General features: G+C 40.2%; 1 protein-coding gene across 13 annotated transcripts in view; it reads right to left on the bottom strand.

Moving 5' to 3' along the window:
- The window catches only part of Trpm3 (transient receptor potential cation channel subfamily M member 3), a 536,247-nt gene that overhangs the window by 96,522 nt on the left and 416,320 nt on the right, over nucleotides 1-23,405 (bottom strand). For 8 of the 13 annotated variants that reach the window (XM_058584013.1, XM_058584014.1, XM_058584016.1 and 5 more), the window contains 3 exons: nucleotides 4,352-4,452; nucleotides 2,723-2,857; nucleotides 351-401 (listed from right to left, as the gene is read on the bottom strand). In XM_058584013.1, coding sequence (XP_058439996.1) covers nucleotides 351-401; nucleotides 2,723-2,857; nucleotides 4,352-4,452 — 287 coding nt within the window. The remainder of the gene's footprint in view (nucleotides 1-350; nucleotides 402-2,722; nucleotides 2,858-4,351; nucleotides 4,453-23,405) is intronic. The other 5 variants (XM_058584015.1, XM_058584018.1, XM_058584020.1 and 2 more) reach the window with 2 other exon arrangements.

Raw genomic sequence — 23,405 nt, 5'->3', positions numbered from 1 at the left:
AGCTAGTAAATGGAGACACTCCTGTGGTCAGTTTCTCCCCAGGTAGTGAGGGGTGTATGGAAAAGTACAGGGAATGGCATAAATCCACCTGGCACAGGGAAAGCCTAGAGTTCCACTATTCAGAAGCGTTATGTCCAAGGTAAAGCATCTAAAACCATGGCGACTGGAGGTTAAACCACAGCTGCATCATCAGCAGAGGTGTCAGTTAGACAGACGCACGCGCACACCGTTCTGGATGGGGGTCGGGCAGGCACAGGAACACTCTGGCAGCTCATGCAAAACGGGTCGCTTTCTAATCACAGGAAGCGGTCAAGACAGGGCCTCCGACCTGGAGTCGAGAGGATTCTTACCTTTTTGACATCCCTGACCAAGTGGTACAATGTGTTTGAGGGCCCATGTCTCTGAAAGCAATAAAGAAGAATCAAACAGTTTTGCTAGTCAGGGGCTCTAACTGGCAAGGCAAGAAGGTTCTGGAAGGAAGGGTTCTGACTGGTGGAGGGCAATTTGTTACTATGGACCTTGTTTTAGTTGCTCAGTTTTGTCTGTCTTTTCACAGGCAGAATTTTGGATTGGATTGTCGCAAGAAAAGGTGTTGGAGGTCCTAGGTTCAAAGTTTCTAAGGCACATTGTCAATTCTGTAGATGGCTGGGCCCAGACATTATCGAAGGAGTTAGTTTTGCAGCAGGGGAAAACATAAGGGCCAATTTACCAATTGGAAAAATACCTGGGCACATTGTCATTGAGACTTCTTTATTTTCAATAATGAATTAGAAAATTATCTCAAAAAGGGGTTGGCAAATATTTTCTGTGAAATGCCAGGTAGAACATATTTGACGCTTTTTGGACTAGACAGTCTTTATCAAATCAGTTTAACTATTATTATACTGTGAAAGCAGCTATAGACTTTGTTGTTGTTGTTTTCTTCTTCCTTTTTTTTTTTTTTTGGTAGTACTGGGGATGGAACCCAAGGCCTTGTACATGCTAGGCAAGGGCTCTACCACTAAGCTACATCCTTAGCCCTTCTGTTGTTTTTATATAAACAAGCAAGTTTAGCTGTGTTTCAATAAAACTTTATTCATGGACACAGAAATAAAATTCCCTATACTTTAAATATGTTATAGAATATTCTTCTTCTGACTGTGTCAACATTTAAAAAAAATGTATAAAAAGTCATTATTAGGGGCTGGGGTTGTGACTCAGCAGTAGAGAGTGACCCTGGGTTCGATCCTCAGCACCACATATAAAACAAAGGTTTTGTGTCCGACTACAATATATATATGTATATATTGTATATATTCATTATTAGCTTACAGGGTGTACAGAAAAAGGCTGTGGGCTGGATCTGAACTTTGGTGATAGTTTGCTGAAATCTGATTTAAAGGAAAAGCCACAGGCTGGGGAAAAGAGAGAGTTGGTGAAAAGATGTATTTATATTTGAGGTAAGAATAAAGTGAAGTGAGTTTCTATTTTCTTGTCTCAGAAACAGGAATGCTAGATAAAATATAGGATGCCTAATTAAGTTTGAATTTCAGATAAATGCTGAATAGTTGTTAACATAAGTATGTCCCATGAAATATTTGGGATATATAGATGGTCCTTCATATCTGTGAGTTTTACATTCATGGATTCCACCAATTATAGAACAAAAATATTTGGAAAAAAACTGTGTTGAATATAAAAATACTTTTTTCTTGCCATTATTCACTAACCAATACAGTATAATAACTATTTACACAGAATTAGTATTGTATTAGGTACTACAAGTGATCTAGAAATAATTTAAAGTCTATTGGAGGATGTGTGGGGACTCTGGAACCAATTCCAGGCAGATACAGAGGGACAACTCTACTTATACTAAAAACACTCTTTATTGTTTATCTGAAATTTAAATTTAACAAGGTGTTCTGTATTTTGATGTGCTAAATGTGGCAATTTTCTTGTAGGATCTAAAATTGTAATGTCAAATCCTTAAGCAAATGTGTTGTAACACATTTAAGTACTGAAGCAATTCCTGTGTACTGCTTCAATCCTTGTCCATTCATGTGGACACAGAACCTGCTAGAACCTTAATTTTAGAATTTCAGCCTCCAGAATGGTGAGAAATAAATGTCTATTTTTTATAAATTGCCCAATCTTGGGTATTCTGTTATAGCAGCACAAATAGACTAAGACAGTCTCAGTTTCCTTATCTATAAAACAGTGAAATTGACTCTAAAACCAAACCGAACCAAAACAACAACAAAAAAAGCAAACAAAAACTTCTTTTGAGGTAATTCCTAACAAGAGGTATTTTACATCTAATTCCACTGTTGTGGGAAAAGAAAGAACTTCATAGCTCTGAAGTTTACAAAATGACACAGGTACTTAAGTGGCCTCCTTTGATGCTTAGAACTAAATCATTCCTCTTCTGCCAATTGTCACAAATGCCCTCTGGATTTCAGAATAAACTGTGTTCCAATTTCCACAGCCTTGTTTTGTCTAAAAGCATGAGAATAGTCCCTTCAGGTGATGACCTAACCTTCTGCCTTGGATGCTGACAACTGAGCAGTTAAAACAAGTGGAGTCTTGGTGACTTGGTATTTGTTGTCTACAAAGGTCTAAGGGAGTATTGTGAAGAATGATGCATGCATTTAGGGGAGGAAGAGAATCACAGGCATGTTGGGGGCAGGAGAGGGTAAGCAAAAAAACAAAGAAAATAACAAGTGCCTTAGCTTGGCCCTACCGTATTGTACAATTCCTCTAGTCTGGAGATGGTGAGAAAACGGTGCATGCTTACTCCATTCTCTATGAGTAATTTCACAAAATCCACTCTGTCCAAAACTAAGGCATCCAACATGGCTTGTTCCAGAGACCCCACCTGCAAATCAAGTCACTGAGTTAGTCTGCCCCGGGGTCTATGGATGTGGTTCCTTGGCATTTGCCTGAAAAGCTTAAAAATGGATGGCTTGACATCTGGTAAATCTTCAGGACATCCAAGAACATGCTAGAGAGACTGTTCCCAGCTCCAACTTTGGGACAACCATTGTGTTCGGGGGCCTGCCTTTGGAAATAGAAGTCAAGGATTTCAAGGTCCAAAAGCTATTTCTTCCCTGAACCATTTTTTTTCCTGAATCCCGAGAAGGTGCAAGAGTTTATGGGGGCTTTTTCCCCCTTGCCATTTTCTGACCAAATTTCTGCAATGCCCGAGAAGAGCCAAAGTAAGTATTTTACTGTCTTTTTTTTTTTTTAACCTTCTCTGGGCTCTGAATTAGACTCCTGGCTGACTTGAGAAGATGAGCCCAAGGATACAGACCAAAGGGCCTAAATAGATACAGGAGGTGTAGAAATGGGTAAGACAGAGGCAAGCTGGTGTCACCCAACTAAAAAAAAAAAAAAGAGCAACCTAATATCTGGTTTGCCACTGGCTAGGATTCTAGGATTTCTTTTCTGTTTTTTTTTTTTTTTTTTTTTTTTTTTTGTGCTGGGAATCAAACCTAGGGCCTTATGCATGCTAAGCAAGCACTTTACCACTTAGCTTCAACTCCTAGCCAAGATTTTTATTTAATTCCTTTCATAAAAATTTCCCAGTGTCCAGATTCCTTGACAAGTATTTCCATGCTAGCAATTCACTAGCTCTACATGAAGACAACTGCTAAGCTCAGCCAAAGGGTGTTGAGGAAAAGGAAGGGTTAAGAGAAACCTGCCCATGAGTTGTAGGATTCCAGGCACAGAAATGAAATTTTGGGCTGTTGGATTACCTCCTGTGGATGCATGTGTATACCACCCAATGGGCAATTTCGCAAATTTTTATTTTTGGTAGAGTCAATTGAGGGAAACAAACCAAGAACAGTTATATAAAGCTTCGGTTCTTTGTGTTGTTCTTTGGGAGCAGGGAGGACCTGTGCTCAGTCACCAGGACCAGATGGCACCTGCAAGCGGGAAGCTTCTAATTCTGCATCCTGAGGCATGACCCAGCCGCAGACCAGCAGGGGGCGCCTCCACTTGGAAGCAGCATCCTCTTCCTTTTGCCCGCCTCACAGACAATCAGAAACAAACTAATTCCAGCTTTATACAACTTTGTGTTATATGTCTCTTTAAACACACGCTAAAAGATATTATCTACAGCTCTCAAAGGCCATTCAGGGATGGAAATGTATGGCTATTAGGAGATGTGCTTAGTTATAACTTCCACCAGGTGGCAGCATTTCCTCAAATATGAGAAGAGGCGCCCAGGCCAGGTACTCCTGCGCAAAGCAAGATCTCATCCTAAAAAAAAAAGGCAGTAGTTTACTGAGCCACTCTCAAAAGCTCCTTAAACAAATACCCTTGCCCAGGCAACTGGGCTTTTCGGGGGTGACGATGTATACTCTACCGGCCACTGTTGCCCATAAATAAAGATCTGGCTTCGAGCGATGTCCACTCTGTTCCAGGCTAAAGCTAAACTCAGTTGGTCTGGGGCCGAGGCATTGGCACCTGTGTGTAGACAAATGGGGGGAAAGAATGGGAGAGAGAAAACAAGGATCAGTTATTGTAAAGAGAAGACCCACTCTTTCACTCTGCCACCGACCCCCTCCTCCTGAAGAGCAGGCTCAGATATGCAGCAGGGTTTCTCGAACTTGGCACCATTGAATTGGGGGGAGGATAATTCTTTGTCATGGAGCTGTCCTATATATTGCAAATTATTTATTAGAATCCCTGAACTCAGTCTCCTAGGTTCTAGTTAGCACTTTTCACCCCTCCCCTCATTTTCCCGGTTATGACAAACAAGATTGCCAAGTGGCTCCAAAGTATGGAGGCAAACAAAAGCAGCCTACTGAGAACCCCTGCTCTACAGCCTGGCTGCTCAGAGGGTCCCCAGGATAGCAGCATCACTGCTAGAAATGCAAACCTCAGGCCCTCTCCAGGCCCACTGAATTAGAGGCTGAATTTTTGTTGTTGTTGTTTTTTGAGACGGGGTCTAGCTATATTAGACAAGCTGGTCTCCAACTCACAATCCTCCTGCCCCAGCCTCTATGCCTGGCAGAATCTGCATTTTAACCATTTTAAGATGATTCCTGCTCATGCTGTTGTTTGAGAAGCGCTTTTCTAGAACACATTTTGCTCCTGTGGTTAATCTGATTTCAAGAATGGTTGGAATTGTCTTTAGCATGTGGTGGGTCCTCGTCAGCTAGTGGGCCAGTGTTGGTACTCTGGTGAGAAAGAGCTGAGCTCTCTTAAGAGAAACACACACAGAAGCTTAGGTGTACTTTAGGTTGTGGGGAAAAACCATTGGAAAGATTTTCCAGTTTCTCATTATACCCCAGACTCAGTGTCTGGATCCGTGCTGTTCACATGCAGTCATTTAAATATAAATTAATTATGATTGAATAAAAATTAAAATTTCTGTTCTTCATCTATTTTAGCTATATTTCGGTGCTCGAGAGCCACATGTGGCTAGTGGCTGGTGGATCGGAGATGACGGAGAGGACATTGTTATCTTTACAGAAGATCCCATTGGGACAGAGCTGGTCAGTGCAAGCTGCCTATGAATGCAGACTACAAGTTGGCGATGTGAGGCTGAGAGTGGAGGCAGTGTGGTAGGCAGAGGGAACATGGGGTTTCTTGAGTCTGCCATTGTGTGACTGTGTGCATGACCATGGACTTCTCTATACCACTATTGGTCATCTGTGAAATGGGGACCATATAAATATCCTGTTTTACCTGGCTGAGGCTCTGTGAGACTGAATATCATATATGTGAATTCACATGAGAACAGATTTTTCACAATTCGACACCCTTGGTGCGCTCAGGAAAAGATATCCCTTGATATTTGCTCAAATTCATGCTGTTGAATATCTCAAAGTGTGGAAGGAGGGTAAAGAGAAAACAATTCTTTCCTGGCTCAGATATTTTGAAGACTCTTATGTCTTCAAAAGCAAAAGTATGGGGCATTTCCATGCATCAAATGTAGGGTCCTAAATAATCCTGAGAATTGGGTCTTACTGTCTGTTTTGGATAGAGGAAGATACTAAGGTCCAGAGGGGTTGGGGTAAAATGTCAAAGATCAGCTACTAACAGTGGGTGAACACAACAAGTGCTCAGGTGCAGAGGTGAGCCTCACACCCAGTGGGCTCCCACCACTGCTGCTTCTGATGTTGCTGAAGGAGGGAGGGACAGTCATTGCATATAGTGCCCATTCCTATGGGTGATCAGCAGCGGAGAGGAGAAGCAGCAAGGCAGGGGCAGGGCTTTTGCTGATGAAGCCATATGTACCAGTAATTCCCAAACTTTGCCACCCATGGACTCACCTGGGGAGCTTTTAACCATCCCTGTGCTCAGGTTGCACCTCAGACCAATTAAATAGTATTTCTTGGGATTATTGCTAAAGCTCTCCAAGTGTTTCCTATGTGTAGCAGAGGCTGGGAACCTAGACCACTTTCCCTGATTATCCTCACCTCTTCCTTCTGGGGACAATTAGAAAACAGGGTGTTTGCTAGATAGCTCTTCTCAAATTGTAGTGTGCATCAGAATAACCTGAGGCTGTTTTAGGACACAAATTCTTGTGTTCCACCTGCTGATATTCTGACTCAGTAGCTTTGGGTTGAAGCCTGAGTCTTTGCGTTTCTAGCAGGGTCCCAGATGCTGCTGCTGCTGATGATCTGGAACCACACTTTGAATAAGATGGTCCTGGAGAGCTGTAGGGTCATGTTCCCTTCATAGGTGGAAGAATATTTCTGATCCTGGTGTCCACACGTCGAAGGGTTTCATATAAACCACAATCTTGGAGTAGATTGATGAGTGTTTGGATTGATGAATAATAATTTTGTTTGCACAGGGAATTTTCCATTAAGAAAATTAGCTTTCTTCTTGATAACAACAGTGACTAAAACTTCATACCAGGGTAACAGGTATAAATAGTGATAAATAGAAATGTGTCAAAATGTAGTGTCATCAATTTAGAGGGAAAGTAAAAGTGAAGGCTCACTGGATTGCATTTGGAAGGATGGCACTTTACATCTTCTTTTGCTTATTGTTTTCCTTTTAAAAAATATAAATATATTTGAATTGACACATAGTAATGGTACATATTAATGGGGATATAGTGAGACATTTAGATACATGTAGGTATAATGATTAGTTCATATATATATATATATATATATATATATTTTTTTTTTTTTTTTTAAATTGAGACCATTCAAAATCCTCTTGGATGGGCACAGTGGCACATGCCTATAATCCCAGCAGCTTGGGAGGCTGAGACAGGAGAATTGTGAGTTCAAAGCCAGCCTTAGCAATGACAAGGTGCTAAGCAACTCAGAGAGACCCTGTCTCTAAATAAAATACAAAATATGACTGGGGATGTGCCTCAGTGGTTGAGTACCCCTGAATTCAATCTCCAGTACCAAAAAAAAAATTCCTCTTGACTAGCTATTTTGACATTGACTTTTTTGGGGGGATGGGGTACCAGGGATTGAACTCAGGAGCACTCTACCACTGAGCCATATCCCTGCTAAGAGCCAAGTATATGATGCATGACATTTTTGGTCAAAAGGTGACGCCAGCTAGCCATTGAGATGATATGATTATGTTAAGATTTGCATTCATATGGATATTGGATTCCTGCTGTTCACCTAGGCCGGCTACGGGACTCCTGGAGAGTTCCCATTGGTTGGGGAAGTACAGTAGGAGGGAGTTCCGGGGGAGGAGCGCTCTCTGCGGTTCCGAGAGGAGGCCGCAGGGGTGGAAAAAATCTTCCGGGGCGGTACCGGACATTGGCGGCAGTTTCAAAAAATAAACTTTGTTCCTGCTTGAGTGGCTCGTGATTTTGTGCCCAGCCAGACTGCGGCATATCCCCAGCCCTTTTTTATATTTTATTTAGAGACAGGATCTCACTGAGTTGCTTCGCGCCTTGCTTTTACTGAGGCTTGCTTTGAACTCATGGTCTTCCTGCCCCAGCCTCCTGAGCCACTGGAATTGTAGGCCTGTGTGCTGGGTGACGCAAAGAGCTATTTTGAAATATGCTGTTAACTGTTAACTGAACATAAGCTATGGTGCTGCAGAACATTAGAAAGTACCTTCTGCTGTAGCTGCCCCACTGTATCCATTCCCTCATCTCAACCTCCCTGCCATGTCCTTTCTAGGTTCTGGCAACCATTCTTGTACTCTGTACTTCTATGAGATCAACTTTTTAACTTCCACACAGAAGTGGAAACACGTATTGTCTGTCTTCCAATTTCTGGCTTATCTCACTTAGCGTAATGTCTTCAGTTCCATCCATGTTACTGCAAATGACAGGATTTCATTATTTTTATGGCTGAATACTACTCACACATATGGACCACATTTTGTTTATCTGTTCATCTGTTGATTCTGTATCTTGACCATTGTGAAGAGTACTGCAGTAAATGTGAGAGCAGAAGTTTCTTTGACATACTGGCTTTATTTCCTTTTTATACTTAGTGATTTCATTTCCTTTGGATCCAGCATTACAGGATCGTATGGTGGTTCTATTTCCAAGATTTTTTGGAGACTCCATCTCATTTTCCATAGTGGCTGTGCTCTGCATTCCCACAATAGTGTATGAGAGACCCTTTGCTTGTTTTTTGTGGTGCTGTGGATTGAACCTAGGGCCTTGCACATGTGAGGACCCTTTGCTTCTTCAGCTGTTCTCTTGGTCATTGCTGACTTGCTTTAACGGTTTATTCATCCCCCTTTTCATTCACATGTTACAAATGTGCATGCTACCCACGTCGATAAAAACATAAACCTGAGCAAGAACAGAGCAGGAAGCAGTGATTAAGTGTAATCAGAAAAGTGTTGAATGAAAGCATGAAGCCAAAGAGTCTTGACTTTTCAAAAATAGAAAACACATCACTCAAGAATGGTTCTGCATGAAAGTGTGGATCAGTGCAGAGTGAATAACCTCCTGGTTTACCTAGGACAGTTGCAATTTTAGCACTGTGCTGTTGGAGAAGTTTTACTCCTGAGGAAACCTGAACATTTAGTTAGTCAGCTTATCTTTAACTATGACTTAATACTGAAACTACAATAAAACTTTAAACATACTAATTCCTGAGATGCACCTCCAGACATTCTGATTTAATTGGTCTGGGACATTTCAGGTTTAGGAGTTCCCCAGGTGATTACAATTGGAAGACAGGATTATGAATCTCTAGTGTAGAGGAGACATGTTCATTCATTGTTGATTCTGTATCTTGACCATTGTGAAGAGTAAATAATAAAATTTTCATCTTTTACCTACAACCTCTGGTTACTTACAGTCATGGCATTTGCAGATTAATGGATGGAGTTGAAGAATATCATGCTAAGTGTAGTAAGCCAATACCCTAAAACCAAAGGCTGAATGTTTTCTCTGATAAGTGGATGCTGATCTATAATGGGGGTTGTGCAGGAGCATGGAGTAATTTTGGATAGGGCGAAGGGGAGAAGGGGAAAGGGGGAGGGAGCAGGGGGACAGGAAAGATGGTGGAATGAGATGGACATCATTACCCTAAGTACATTATGAAAAAACAAATGGTGTGACTCTACTTGTCTATAACCAGAGACATGAAAAATTGTGCTCCGTTTGTGTACTATACTATGAACTGAAATGCATTCTGCCTACTGCATTTGTTCTAACTGGTCACCCTCTTTACAGTGTTGATGTTCTACTCATGAAGTGTTGGCACCCAGAAAATAAATGAATAGATAATGTACCTTTAGACTGTGTTAGTGCTGTGAACAGGGCCGCCCCAGGGCATGTGTGACCCGTGTCCACATAATCAAATCGGTGCAGCAGCACTGTTCTGGCCACCAGATCTTGCATGTTCCCATGATAGATACTGTGCCAGCGAGCTGGGGCAATACATTGGCCAGTCTGCCTCCCTGAAATGACAGCTGGAAATGGAGTCACTAGACAGACCCAAAGGCACGTGTATCTGTGACCTTTGGGGTATCTGGTTGGAAAATTCCCTGAGGTATTGAAAAGGATCTGGACTCCACATAGTTCCTGATTTGGGCTCAGGATACCCCCCTTCCCTCGCCATATGTCACTAGTTCTCAGGGTGATGAGAGCAATATTTGATTGGAGACCCAATTGACTAGAAAAGCTATTAAATTAAAAAGTTTGGGAAGAACATTAGAGGAAGAAGGAGCATCAAGTGAAATGGCCCTAGTGTAGGAATAAATAAGGTAGGCAAAAGACGAAAATTTCATTATTTTCTCTTTCTTAGGAGGCCAGAGATGATCTAAGTACATAAATAATTACCTGACAGGGTTTGAAGAGATTAAAACGCTTGGTGAATGAGATGAATAAAGTCACTCTAGCCAAGGGAATGGGTTTTGCAAAGATTAAGGGAGTGTAATAGTAAAGCATATTGGTAAGACATTGGATCTCTATGCTTGGGGGGTGGTGAAAGAGAGGGGGAGGGTGTGTGTGTGTGTGTGTGTGTGTGTGTGAAGCTAACACTTGAGGATTTGTGGACTATGTAGAAGAGTTTCCCTTTAACCTGAAGACATGGGGAGAGCACTAAGACACTGTCTTAAGAAGAATGCAGTCAGATTTTTCTAGAGAATTCACTTTGGTAGCACGGTGTGGAGGATGGGTTGGAGGGGTGGGTTGAAAAGTCATTAGGAATATTCTAGGAAGAGGGTAATGGAGTCCTGAAGGAACAACTGGGATGGAGAGATATTTACAGAGCAAAATGGACAGCCTTGGGTGAGTAAGAGAGCAAGGGAGAAGAGAAGAAAAAATGATCCCTCAGTACACAATGACCAGCTGAGATTGGCAATGCAAGATGAAGCCAAGCTTTTTGGAGCAGAAAAATTTCATTCTTGATGACATTGAGCTTGAGATGCTCATGGTATGCATGTGCATGATACATGGTTGGGAATTAGGGTCTGGAGTGGTGGTGCAGTCAGGTCTGGAGATGGGAATTTGGAAAATATTGAAGGTGACAGGAAGAAGACAAAGGATGGGTAACTGAGAAACACCAACATTTAAAAAATGTGAAACTAAAATTGTCATTACAAAGGGACCACAGAAAACAGAGATAGGAGGAGAACCCAGGATCATGGTGCCCTAAATTACGGGATCAGAGTTTTTCAAGCAGGAGGGAGTGGTCAATAGGGCAAAGTGCTGAACTTTGGATGTGGAGTGTCCTGCAAGTTCCATGTGTTAAAGGCTTGGTCCACAGGGTGGTGGTATTGGGGGGCACTTTAGGAAGTGGGTCATTAGGGGAGGTCCTTAGGTCACTGGGGGTGTGCCTTTGAAGAGGGCCGTGGGATCTTGGTCTCTTTCTTTTTTGTTCCCTGGACTTGGGGTGAGAAGTTTATTCTGCCATGTCCTCTGTCATTGCCATCTGGCACCCCTTCCAGAGGACTAAAAGCAGAGTCTGCCAGATTCGTGGCCTGGAACCTCCAAAATGGTGGGCCAGAAAAACCCTTTTTCCTTCATAATTTATTTTAGGTATTTTGTTACAGTAGTGGAAAGCTGACCAACACAGCAAGTAAAAAGGTCGCTATTCCTTCTATGCATTGTCTACCATATAAGATCATGTATCTATTAGTACATTTTCCCCACATACTAGACCATAACTTCAGTAGAACAGTGCTTGATACATAATATATGTCTTAGTCTATTTGGGCTACTACAAGAAAATACATAAAGTGGTAGCTTTTTTTTTAGTTTTTTAATAACTTTATTTATTTTTGTATGGTGCTGAGGATCGAACTCAGGGCCTTGCATGTGCGAGGTGAGCACTCTACCACTGAGCCTTAACCCCAACCCCTAAAGTGGTAGCTTTTAAACAAGAGAAATTTATTTTTCACAGTTCTAGACGCTGGGAAGTCTAAGATCAAGGCACTAGAAGACTCAATGTCTGTTTTCTGGTTCTTAAACAATGCTTCTCACTGTTTTTTCAATATTGGTAACAGGGGTATACATTGGGCCTCTTGTACAAGGGCACTAATCCCATTCATGAGGACCCCACCTTAGGACCTAACCACCTTCCAAAGGCCTCACCTTCTAATACCATCACATTGGAGACCAAGATCTCAGCCTATGGATTGGGGGTGGGGCAAAAACTCTGACCATAGCGTTCAAATGTTTGTTGGATGAATAAGTACCCTGAAGTGTGATTTGGATTTAGCAATTGAGCATCTTTGATGATGTTAGTGTGTGTATGTTTGGTAGAATATGTGTCTGTAATCTCTTCCCTGAGGTCAAGAGGAGTGGGGAGAGGATGATGGGAACAACATGGCAAGTATATATATATATATAGTCATATATCACAAAGAACAAAGTCAAGTGATTAAAAAAAGTTGTACAAATAAGTAGTCCAGAGTACTTCCTGGTCAGTTAGATCAGAAAAATTTTAAGAAGAAAGTAGAATTTGACCAGAGTGGGGAGAGAGATTGGTGGTGGATATTTGAAACAAAATGGATTTTGTGGCAGATGGAAAGAGAGTTCCCCCAAACATGCCATGTTCTATTCCTGGGAACCAGTAAATACGTCACCTTATATGACAAAAGGGACTTTGCAAGGTGATTAGGTTAAAGATATTGAGATGGAGAGATTAGTTTTGATCAGCTTGTTGGCCCAGTCCAGTGCAACCATAAGGGTCCTTATTAATTGGAGGCAGAGGATCAAAGTAACAGTAGATTTGACAGGTAAAGCAAGAAATTGGGTTGATAACAGGAAAGGACTATGAGCCGAGGACAGCAGTCAGCCTCTAGAAGCTGAACAGTAAGAAAATGATTCTCCCCCAGCCTGAGAGGGAACACAGCCCGGCCAACATCTTTTTTTTTTTTTTTTTTTTTTTAATATTTATTTATTTTTTTAGTTTTCAGTGGACACAACATCCTTGTTTGTATGTGGTGCTGAGGATCGAACCCGGGCCGCACGCATGCCAGGCGAGCGTGCTACCGCTTGAGCCACATCCCCAGCCCTGGCCAACATCTTCATTTTCAATTTCTGACCCCTATAATATAATAATTTTCATTGTCTTAAGCTATTAAACTTATGGCAATTTGTTACAGTAGTGCTAGAAAACTAATATAGAGCTATTAAAATATTTTAGGCAGACAAACTATCAAGAAAAACATGAGAAGGGAAATAGGAAGCAAACATCTCCTTTACAATTTAGCTGTGGCATAGAGAAGGATTCCAAATTAAATGATTCACTGTCTGTTTTTTTAAATGGTGGTTCTGATTCAGTTGCTCTGGAGAGGCCCCTGATTCTATTTCTGTAGAAAGTATTCATTAGTTTTCTACTGTGACCAGTAAACTCAGGATAAGGGCCCTTTCTCCTTTCTGCTCCTCCATCACTCAAGTATAGAATGTAAGATTATATTTTTAGTGTTTTACTTTGTGCTGTTAAATATGTTCATATTTCTACTACCAGTATTTTAGCCTCTGGTCTTAAGTAATGTTCCTGATTATAGCAGGCAAAGGGTGCAGATATAATTGTGAGGCACAAAGCCTACCAATTCTACCTCCACCCTTCTTTCTTTAGCTTGTAAATTCCCTTACTGTTTAATTAAGTCTATATTTTTATGACAAGAAACATTTAAATTTCTGTCAATCACATTACTATTTTTGTTTTTATCATAGTTCTATTATATTCTAGTATCAATGATCACAATGAGTCCTTTTGCTGGATTGTATGCATGCATCTCTTGGTTGGTAGGTTGCATGATTCTGGAGTAGGTTTTTTCAAGAAGAATGTATGGGAACAATATTGCCAGAATTCCAGCATGTTTTAAACTTTTTTTTTTTAACGAGTTTTTATATGTGAATGCCTAGTTTAATATTGAATCTGTTGTTCTATTTTCTCCCGGTACTGAATGTTGCTGTTTTTACAGATCTTTCTAGATCTAAGTCCAGCTTGATTTCCTGCCTCATAAGAGACCTGATCCTTTTGATTGGTGGCCCAATTATCCTTTATTTATTTATTTGAAGTTCAGTAATTTTATTAGGATATGTGTGGACATTAATGATTCTAGGTCAGTTTTTCTTGGCATAAGGTGGTTCTTTCAATATCTGACCCCTATAATATAATGATAGGTTAAAAAGTTTTAAATGAAAATTATCCTAAATTACATTTTAAAATTATCCTAAATTATATTTTAAAATTATGCACTCAAATTTAAATGTAATTTAGAAATGTTTTCATTAAAATTTTTGCTCTGATCTATTATTTTGATTTTTTTCTTTGGAGACACTAAGTATGCTTATGTTGAATCTCTCTTTTCTATTATATATTTTATTTTTTTATTGGTTGTTCAAAACATTACAAAGCTCTTGACATATCATATTTCATGCATTAGATTCAAGTTGGTTATGAACTCCCAATTTTACCCAAATACAGATTGCAGAATCACATCGGTTACACATCCACATTTTTACATAATGCCCTATTAGTAACTGTTGTATTCTGCTACCTTTTCTATCCTCAACTATCCCCCCTCCCTTCCCCTCCCATCTTCTCTCTCTACCCCATCTACTGTAATTCATTTCTCTCCTTGTTTATTTTCCCATTCCCCTCACAACCTCTTATATGTAATTTTGTATAACAATGAGGGTCTCCCTCCATTACCATGCAATTTCCCTTTTCTCTCCCTTTGCCTCCCACCTCATGTCTCTGTTTAATGTTAATCTTTTCTTCCTGCTCTTCCTCCCTGCTCTGTTCTTAGTTGCTCTCATTATATCAAAGAAGACATTTGGTATTTGTTTTTTAGGGATTGGCTAGCTTCATTAAGCATAATCTGCTCTAGTGCCATCCATTTCCCTGCAAATTCCATGATTTTGTCATTTTTTAGTGCTGCGTAATGCTCCATGGTGTATAAATGCCACATTTTTTTATCCATTCATCTATTGAAGGGCATCTGGGTTGGTTCCACAGTCTAGCAATTGTGAATTGTGCTGCTATGAACATCGATATGGCAGTATCCCTGTAGTACGCTCTTTTAAGGTCTTCAGGGAATAGTCCGAGACGGGCAATAGCTGGGTCAAATGGTGGTTCCATTCCCAGCTTTCCCAGAAATCTCCATACTGCTTTCCAAATTGGCCGCACCAGTTTGCAGTCCCACCAGCAATGTACAAGAGTACCCTTTTCGCCACATCCTCTCCAGCACTTGTTGTTGTTTGACTTCATAATGGCTGCCAATCTTACTGGAGTGAGATGGTATCTTAGGGTGGTTTTGATTTGCATTTCTCTGACTGCTAGAGATGGTGAGCATTTTTTCATGTACTTGTTGATTGATTGTATGTCCTCCTCTGAGAAGTGTCTGTTCAGGTCCTTGGCCCATTTGTTGACTGGGTTATTTGTTATCTTATTGTCTAATTTTTTGAGTTCTTTGTATACTCTGGATATTAGGGCTCTATCTGAAGTGTGAGGAGTAAAGATTTGTTCCCATGATGTGGGCTCCCTCTTTACCTCTCTTATTGTTTCTCTTGCTGAGAAAAAACTTTTTAGTTTGAGTAAGTCCCATTTGTTGATTCTTGTTATTTACTCTTGTGCTATGGGTGTCCTATTAAGGAATTTGGAGCCCGACCCCACAATATGTAGATCGGAGCCAACTTTTTCTTCTATCAGACGCAGAGTCTCTGATTTGATATCTAGCTCCTTGATCCACTTTGAGTTAACTTTTGTGCATGGCGAGAGGAGGGGATTCCGTTTCATTTTGTTGCATATGAATTTCCAGTTTTCCCAGCCCCATTTGTTGAAGATGCTATCCTTCCTCCATTGCATGCTTTTAGCTCCTTTATCAAATATAAGATAGTTGTAGCTTTGTGGATTAGTCTCTGTGTCCTCTATTCTGTACCATTGGTCCACCCGCCTGTTTTGGTACCAGTACCATGCTGTTTTTGTTACTATTGCTCTGTAATATAGTTTGAAATGTGGTATCGCTATACCGCCTGATTCACACTTCCTGCTTAGAATTGCTTTTGCTATTCTGGGTCTTTTATTTTTCCATATGAATTTCATGATTGCTTTCTCTATTTCTACAAGAAATGCCGTTGGGATTTTGATTGGCATTGCATTAAACCTATACAGAACTTTTGGTAATATCGCCATTTTGATGATGTGATTTGAAAATATATCCATGAACAGGGTATATTTTTCCATCTTCTAAGATCTTCTTGTATTTCTCTCTTTAGGGTCCTGTAGTTTTCATTGTATAAATCTTTCAACTCTTTTGTTAGGTTGATTCCCAAGTATTTTATTTTTTTTGAGGATATTGTGAATGGAGTGTTTTTCCTCATTTCCGTTTCAGAAGTTTTGTTGCTGATATACAGAAATGCCTTTGATTTATGCGTGTTGATTTTATATCCTGCCACTTTGCTGAATTCATTTATTAGTTCTAGTAGTTTCTTTGTAGACCCTTTTGGGTCTTCTAGGTATAGAATCATATCATCCGCAAATAGTGATAATTTAAGTTCTTCTTTTCCTATTTTTATGCCTTTAATTTCTTTCATCTGTCTAATTGCTCTGGCCAGTGTTTCGAGAACTTTCTTTTTAATCCCAATTAACTTTTAATTTCCATTTTATTTCATTTTTGTTCATATTTCTCAGTTTGTGCTCTGTGTCCTGCACTGGGTTTAAAAAAAAATTTTTATTTGATCTTGCGTCATTTCTCATTTCATCTGCAATTCTGTGATGATTTAATTTTTCCCCTCTACTTCATTCCTCTACGCTATTCACATTTTATCTCCTTGCTGCCTCACCTACTCTTACCTGAATCTTGGTATTGTGAGTTTGAACTATTTCTTCATAGATATGTGCTTTATTGAGATTTAAAAATTTTTAAATTTTGTGATAAAATATTCACAGTTGTCCCTCCTTATTCATGATTTTGCTTTCTGAAATTTCAGTTATTTGAACTCAATTTTGGATCAAAAATATTAAGTGGAAAATTCTTGAAATAATTCATAAGTTTTAAATTACACACCATTCTGACTAGGATGATAAAATCTCATGCCACACTGCTCTGACCTGACCAGGACAGGAATTGTCCCTTTGTTCAGTATATCCACACAGTATATGCTACCTGCCTGTTAGTTATTTAATAGAAATCTGAGTTACTGGATCAACTGTCATCAGTATCACAGTGCTTGTGTTCAATAACTCTTATTTTCCTTAATAACATCCTCAAAACATAGGAGTTAGTGATGCTGGCAAATGAGATGTGCCAAAGAGAAGCTATAAAGTGCTTCTTTTAAGTGAAAAGGTAGAAAAGAAAACAACGTGCTGAAGTTTCTATGATCTGTGGTAAGAATAAATCTTCCATCTATGAAATTGTGAAGGGGAAGACGTGCTAGTTTTGCTATTGCACTCAACTACTGAAGTTATGACCACAACATATGATGAGTGTTCAGTTCTTTGACTGATTTCATGGAGTTGAGGCCGAGACACAAAAAGACAGTGTAAATAATAAATAATTGGGTCGGATTGGGAAGGTGGAAGCTGATTTGGGTCTGGGAGGATGGAGGCTGTCTCTGGGGGATTGAAATGCAAATACTTCCAGGGCCCTTCCCCCTGGTCCCCTCAAACTGTTGCCAAGGTTACCTGCCTACAGGGAACTGTTCCTTCCCAAAGGTTGTTAATGAGACACACCCCTGAAAGGCTACTTTCCCTGAACCTTTTGGCTCCGCTATCTTTTGGCCCACCCTTTTGGGGGAATGTGCCAAGAGGGGTACATGACCAAAAGGGGAGAGGAGAGAGGCAAAATGGGGGAGAGGAGGGCATGAGAACAAAAGAATTCTAAAATGTATAAAAAGGAGAGGACACCCCCACTTCCTTGGATATCCAGTTCTGAGGTCCCTTCTCTGCAGAGAAAGTCTATCTCTGTTCTATCCTTTAAATAAAACTTGCTTTCTAGCTTGCCTCAGCATTCCTTGGGTATTCAATCTTCATGTTGGGGAAATGGAACTCAGCCTTGATTGATTTTCATCACGGGCAGTATCAGAATTACAAAGGCATGTTTTATCACATTATCAACCTAAGAAGGGTGCATGTGCTGGGTGTGGTGGCACATGCCTGTAATCTCAGTGGCTCAAGAGGCTGAGGCTGGAGGATGGCAAATTCAAAGCCAGCCTCAGCAGCTTAGTGAGACCCTAAGCAACTTAGTGAGATCCTGTTTCAACATAAACAAATTTAAAAGGGCTGGGAATGTGGCTCAGTGGTTAAGTGCCCCTAGGTTTAATCCCTGGTACTAAAAAATAAAATTAAAAAATAAAAATGCATGTATTACAATGTGATATTTAGAGAAAGAGAGATCACATTCATATAACTTTTATTACAGTGTATTGTTATGATTATTCCATGTTATTGCAAGTTATTGTTGTCAATCTCTTACTGTGCCTAATTTATAAATTAAACTTTATCATAGGTATGTAGGTATAGAAAGAAACAGTGCAAACAGGGTTCTGCGCTGTCTATGGTTCCAGGCATCCACAGGGGTCTTGGAACACGTCCCCCACAGACAAGAGGGGACTACTGTATTCAATGTTCATCTGTTCCCCAGAAACATTTTTGTAAAGAATATTATTCTCCTGTTAATATGCTTCGCTTTTTTGTATTTTTTTCCTTAGAATCTCTCTGTATGTAGCCCATGCTAATCCCTTTTTTATTATTTATCATTTAATGAGTTGGGTTATAATGGGCCCAGGGTACTATTCCAAGCTTGTTATTATTCACAACTGGAAAGCTTTCTTCTGAACTCCTGCAAAGTCAACTCCTTCCTGCAAGCATGGCTTATCTGCATAATTCTTGTGTAGCCCACCTCCTCTGTTTCTATGTACTGAGTCAGGGTCCTTAGAGACTCCTGCCACCAGGCAATTCACTCTTGTTCTGGAACATGCTGTTGCAGACAAAGGCAGGAATGTTGCTTTTTAGGGTGTTCCTCATAACCGGGAATGGTATTTTGTTGGTGCTCTGGAGGACTGCCATGGCTGGTTTTTCTCTCCTGGGTTTTTGCCCCTTCCTCCCACACAGCTCCTGCATACACAAATATTTTGGAATATATTTCCTAGTTTCACTAGAAATGCAGTTTTTTTGTTCTCCACCCCCGTGGCTTTTATTTGTTAGTTTTTGAAGCTTTCTAGGAGAAGAAGAGAATGAGGAGTTTCTGTAGCTGTGACTACACCTGGCGTAATGACTGAGGTACTCTGCAGGTAGAAAGTGTCCTGATTGGACAATGTTAGGACTATTGCTCTGCCTGAAGTAGGGAGGATGCATAGGAATATGGGCAGTAAGAAGCAGGATCTTCCTGCAAGAGGCCACTAAAATCAATCAAATAAAAAGTCCTAAAAGCCTAATGGTGCCAGCAAAGGGGTGCGGGTGAGGATAGCAAGGACAGACATTGTGGAGGCAAAAAATGCCCAGAATTAGAAAGCGTTCTCTTACACAAAGGGAGGAAATATTCGACGGAGGCTTTGAGCCTGGAAACCTGGAAGGAGGGTGTTTTCAGAAACAGAAATGAGGAAACCAGCTCTTGGATAAAAGCATGTTTTTCTTTCTTTTTAAAGACAGCTAATCTGAATTTGAAGAGCCTAGTGATTCCAAGGGAATTATCCAGTAGGATGTTAGGAAAGGGGACCAAGGAGGGAAATGAGTTGAAGGTAAATCTGGAAGTCATTCATGTGGATGTGATGGTGGAAGCCATGGTTCTTCTTTGTACTTTGCAGAAGGCAAAGTCGAGCCATAGGAAGTTCTGCTCAATGAGACAGAGAATTGGTCAAAAGGCAGAATACTCGGTGTCTTTGACAACAAGGAGAAGTAGAAAGAAAGACAATTACCATCATATTGAGAGAGCCAACTACATGCTAGGCATTTTACTTCTATTATCGAATACTGAGAATCTGTACAGGAAGACCTTTTCTCCTTTGCTAATCAAAAAACAGACTCAGAAGTTGAGTAACTTCAGAATTTGGCTTCAGAATTGATCTTCCCTCAAAGTAGCAATGAGTTGCAGTAAGAAGTGGACAAAGTCAACATGCACAAGTTGCCAAGAGGTTCAGGAAGATGACCACTGGGGTAGACGAGCGTGCAAGGTGTTTGGGACCACGCAAAGTGTAGGAGTAAAGCAGGTGGGGTAGAATCGAGAAAGTAAGAATGTGCAGTGTGGCAGGTGAGCAAGTCAGGAATTTACAGTGTGTGGGAGAAACACTGTGGAAAAGCATAGTGCCTTTCAGAGTTTAATGGTTAAGAGGTGGAAAGGAAGGTGCTACCTTGAAGAGAAGAGCCAGGATCTTCATAGGTGACAAAGAGCCACTGAAGAGGGGGACACTGAAAATGTAAAAGGAGGGGGCAAGTATATGAGGGACCAGGTGGTGGAGAAGGCATTGGTATTAGCCAGGAAGAGAAGTCTTCAGCGTGCAAGAGCAGAGGGGGTGAAGGAAAGTAGGATTCATGAGTGAAAAACATGGCAGGAAGAGAGCTGATGGAGCTGGATATTATAAGGAGTACCAGAAGGGACCATCAGCTGAGGGTGGGAGGGAGTCCCGGGGACCTGGGAAGAGTGGAGGAAGGTACAGAATGTCAGAGAACAGGACTTAAAGAAGAAAGAGGTTGCAGAACAGAATTTGGGCCCATTTGAGGTAAGACATCACAAATATGTCATGGCACTCCTGGGCACATGGTACAGAGAGTACTTCCTTGGGGACTTGAGCATCAGTGTGTCGGGGGAGTTTTTTTTTTTTTTTTTAATACCCTGAGGGTTGATAAAGACTTCAACATGTTGTAAATTGAAGTTGTAATGGGAACCCCCTTTTTTTGTGAGAGATGTGAATAAAAAAGTCAGGGGTCTCTTTTGACATGGATAGTTTAAGTGTGGACTTGCTTGAGGGACTGAGGCAGGGATGGGGGCTAGATGTGTTGACCTTGCGATGTTCACAGCAGCGCCACAGTTCTTTAATGTACCGGGGTTGATGCTGCCATGTCTGTAATAATGTTGAGGAGCATTTCTTCTTGTTGATATCTTTGTCTTAGCTAAAGAATCTTGTCTGGATTAAATATTCTTCCTAGGGATCAGATTTATATCTATCCATTTACTTTATTTGTAATAAATGTGACAGCTATGTGCAATAGGATCTCAGTCAATGAAAATCCATCCATCCTTTCATTAAAAGACACCAGATGCCCTGCCTACATGAAGATCATTAAGGTGGAAGGAAACTGGATGACAGGCCCCCTCCCATGGCCCAGGTTGCTAGGATACACCTTCACTCATCTGCCAAAGAGACACTGTCTACCCCATGCACCTCCCTTAGGAATGTGGCTGCTACATAGAGAAAAACCAAATTAAAGGCAGGAAATGCACACACACATTTCAGTAGATGAAGTCTGTGTGTAGTTTATTCTTTGCTCTATTTTCTTTCCTGAATGATAACTATTTCTTCTTGATAAAAATAACTTTAGGTGAATCCCAGGAGAAAGTTAAAAGGAATCAGGAAAAAGTGAATTAATTCTAGCCGAAGAAAGTCCCTTTTGGCTTCTAAGAGACAAACAAAACAGGCAGCTGACTGAAAGAAACTGTTTGAAGGAAGGTGAGGGTTTTATTTTGGTTTACCTTTGGTAAATAGGAAGATAATGATAACTAACATTGCTTTCATGCTTGTGTGTCAGGTACTGTGTCTCAGTGTTAATATACTGGATTCTCACAACAGTTTAGAAGGTGTCCCCTTTTACAGATGAGCAAACCAAGGCACAGAAACTGGTCAAAGTTGAAGTAGCTAGGAAATGTCAGAGATCAGATTTGAACCCAGGCATCTGGTTTCAGAGCTGAAATTTTTGGTGTCTTTCTTTTACTGATTCTGGGCTTGAGACAAAGAATAGAGACAGCCTTTTGGGAAGGGACCTGGATTCCTAATTTTTTCACTTACTCAACCAATTTTATGAAACTCCAATTCTCTACCAGCCTTTATTATGGGCACTGGGGGAACAGGGTTTCTACTCTTGAAGGAAAATTAAAAATTAAAAAAAATGTGTGCACATATATATGTATGAATAAATAAACACACACACACACACACATACACACGCATATGTATATATACATTTTTTCTCCTTTGGGTTCTATTAGTGGGATTTTGTTTTGGATAGAATCCTTTGAAGGCTTACTTAATATACTATGATAGTTACTGAAATGATTCAAAATGAACTCGACACTCATTTTCCTTGGAATAGTGAACACTGGTTCTAAAATGATTTCCGCCCATCCCTATCAGCCCCATTTATTTCCAACTTTCCATCTCAATGGCTCTCTTTCCCTGATAACGATAACTACAGTTCTCCACTTTAAATCAGCATGCTGCAAAACTAATACTTAACAAAACAGCAATTTAGGTAATATTTATTATATATAAATATATGTTTTTCTTTTTTTAATATTTTGGAGGTTTCTCCTTTATGAAAGTACTTATCACTCCTCTCTTAATTAGGAATTTGCATATGCATGTAAAATATGCAGTTTGAATGATAGTTTATAAACACATCGTAAAGGTTATTGAGGGGGTAAAATGATTTGTGGACAAGATGAACCCTGTTTGGGCACTGCGTGTACTATTTATTTGGAGGTTCTCACCTTCAGTATCAATGAGATTTTTTAAAAAAATGTATATTCTTCTCAGGTTTAAATTGCTCTGAGAAAGTAATGGGCATATCATATATTTTGTAATTCTCCAGGCTGTTTATTAGATATAATAGGCCTAGATTTATAGGTAGCATTCTGAACTCTAGCCGAGCATTTCAAATGTTGTTTCCATAATAAAATCTCCCTTAAGCCCAGGAGTCTTCCATTTGAACCTTTGTAGTATTTTTGTTTCCATTTTAAGGTCTGTACTCCTACCATATTTTAAAACTGTTTTTGGCATCCATGAAGATTTTGCAGCACAACAGGTGCTCCTGGGATTTGGTCATTTTCTCCCTGATGTTAGAACTGACCTATATTGGCTTCTTGAGAATGGAAGGATATTCCAGCCATGGAAGATGCCTGGCTCAATCTTAATTTGTGTCAGGTGACCCTTTACTGGATAGCAGATGAGTAGAAATTATACCTATGAATTTATAACAACTCCTTTGGGTCAAAGACACAGAGCATTGAACTGAGTTATCAAATGTGATAGCTTGGGAAATTATAATTCTCTCTAAGACTTAGTTTCTTCATGTATAATACAAAGTTGATAATATCTGCCTCAAAAGATGGCTTTGAAGATTAAATGGGATAATAAATGGAAGAAGATACTTTGCTAAAACACAGTGCCTTTGTGTGTGTGTGTGTGTGTTAGTTACTGGGGATTGAATCCATAGGCCCTCTACTTCTAATAAACATCCCCAGCCCTTTAAAAAAATTTTTAATTTTGAGACAGAGTCTCATTAAGTTGCCCAGTTTGGCCTCAAACTTGAGATCCTCCTGCCTCAACCTCCAAAGTAGGATTACAG

The sequence above is a fragment of the Marmota monax genome, unplaced genomic scaffold, assembly GCF_021218885.2.
Source record: "Marmota monax isolate L192 unplaced genomic scaffold, Marmota_monax_Labrador192_F-V1.1 WCK01_AAM20220418_F8-fsc00059, whole genome shotgun sequence".
NCBI lineage: Eukaryota > Metazoa > Chordata > Mammalia > Rodentia > Sciuridae > Marmota > Marmota monax.
The sequence above is the reverse complement of the archived record's forward strand: the minus strand, read 5'-3'. Positions and strand labels throughout refer to the sequence as shown.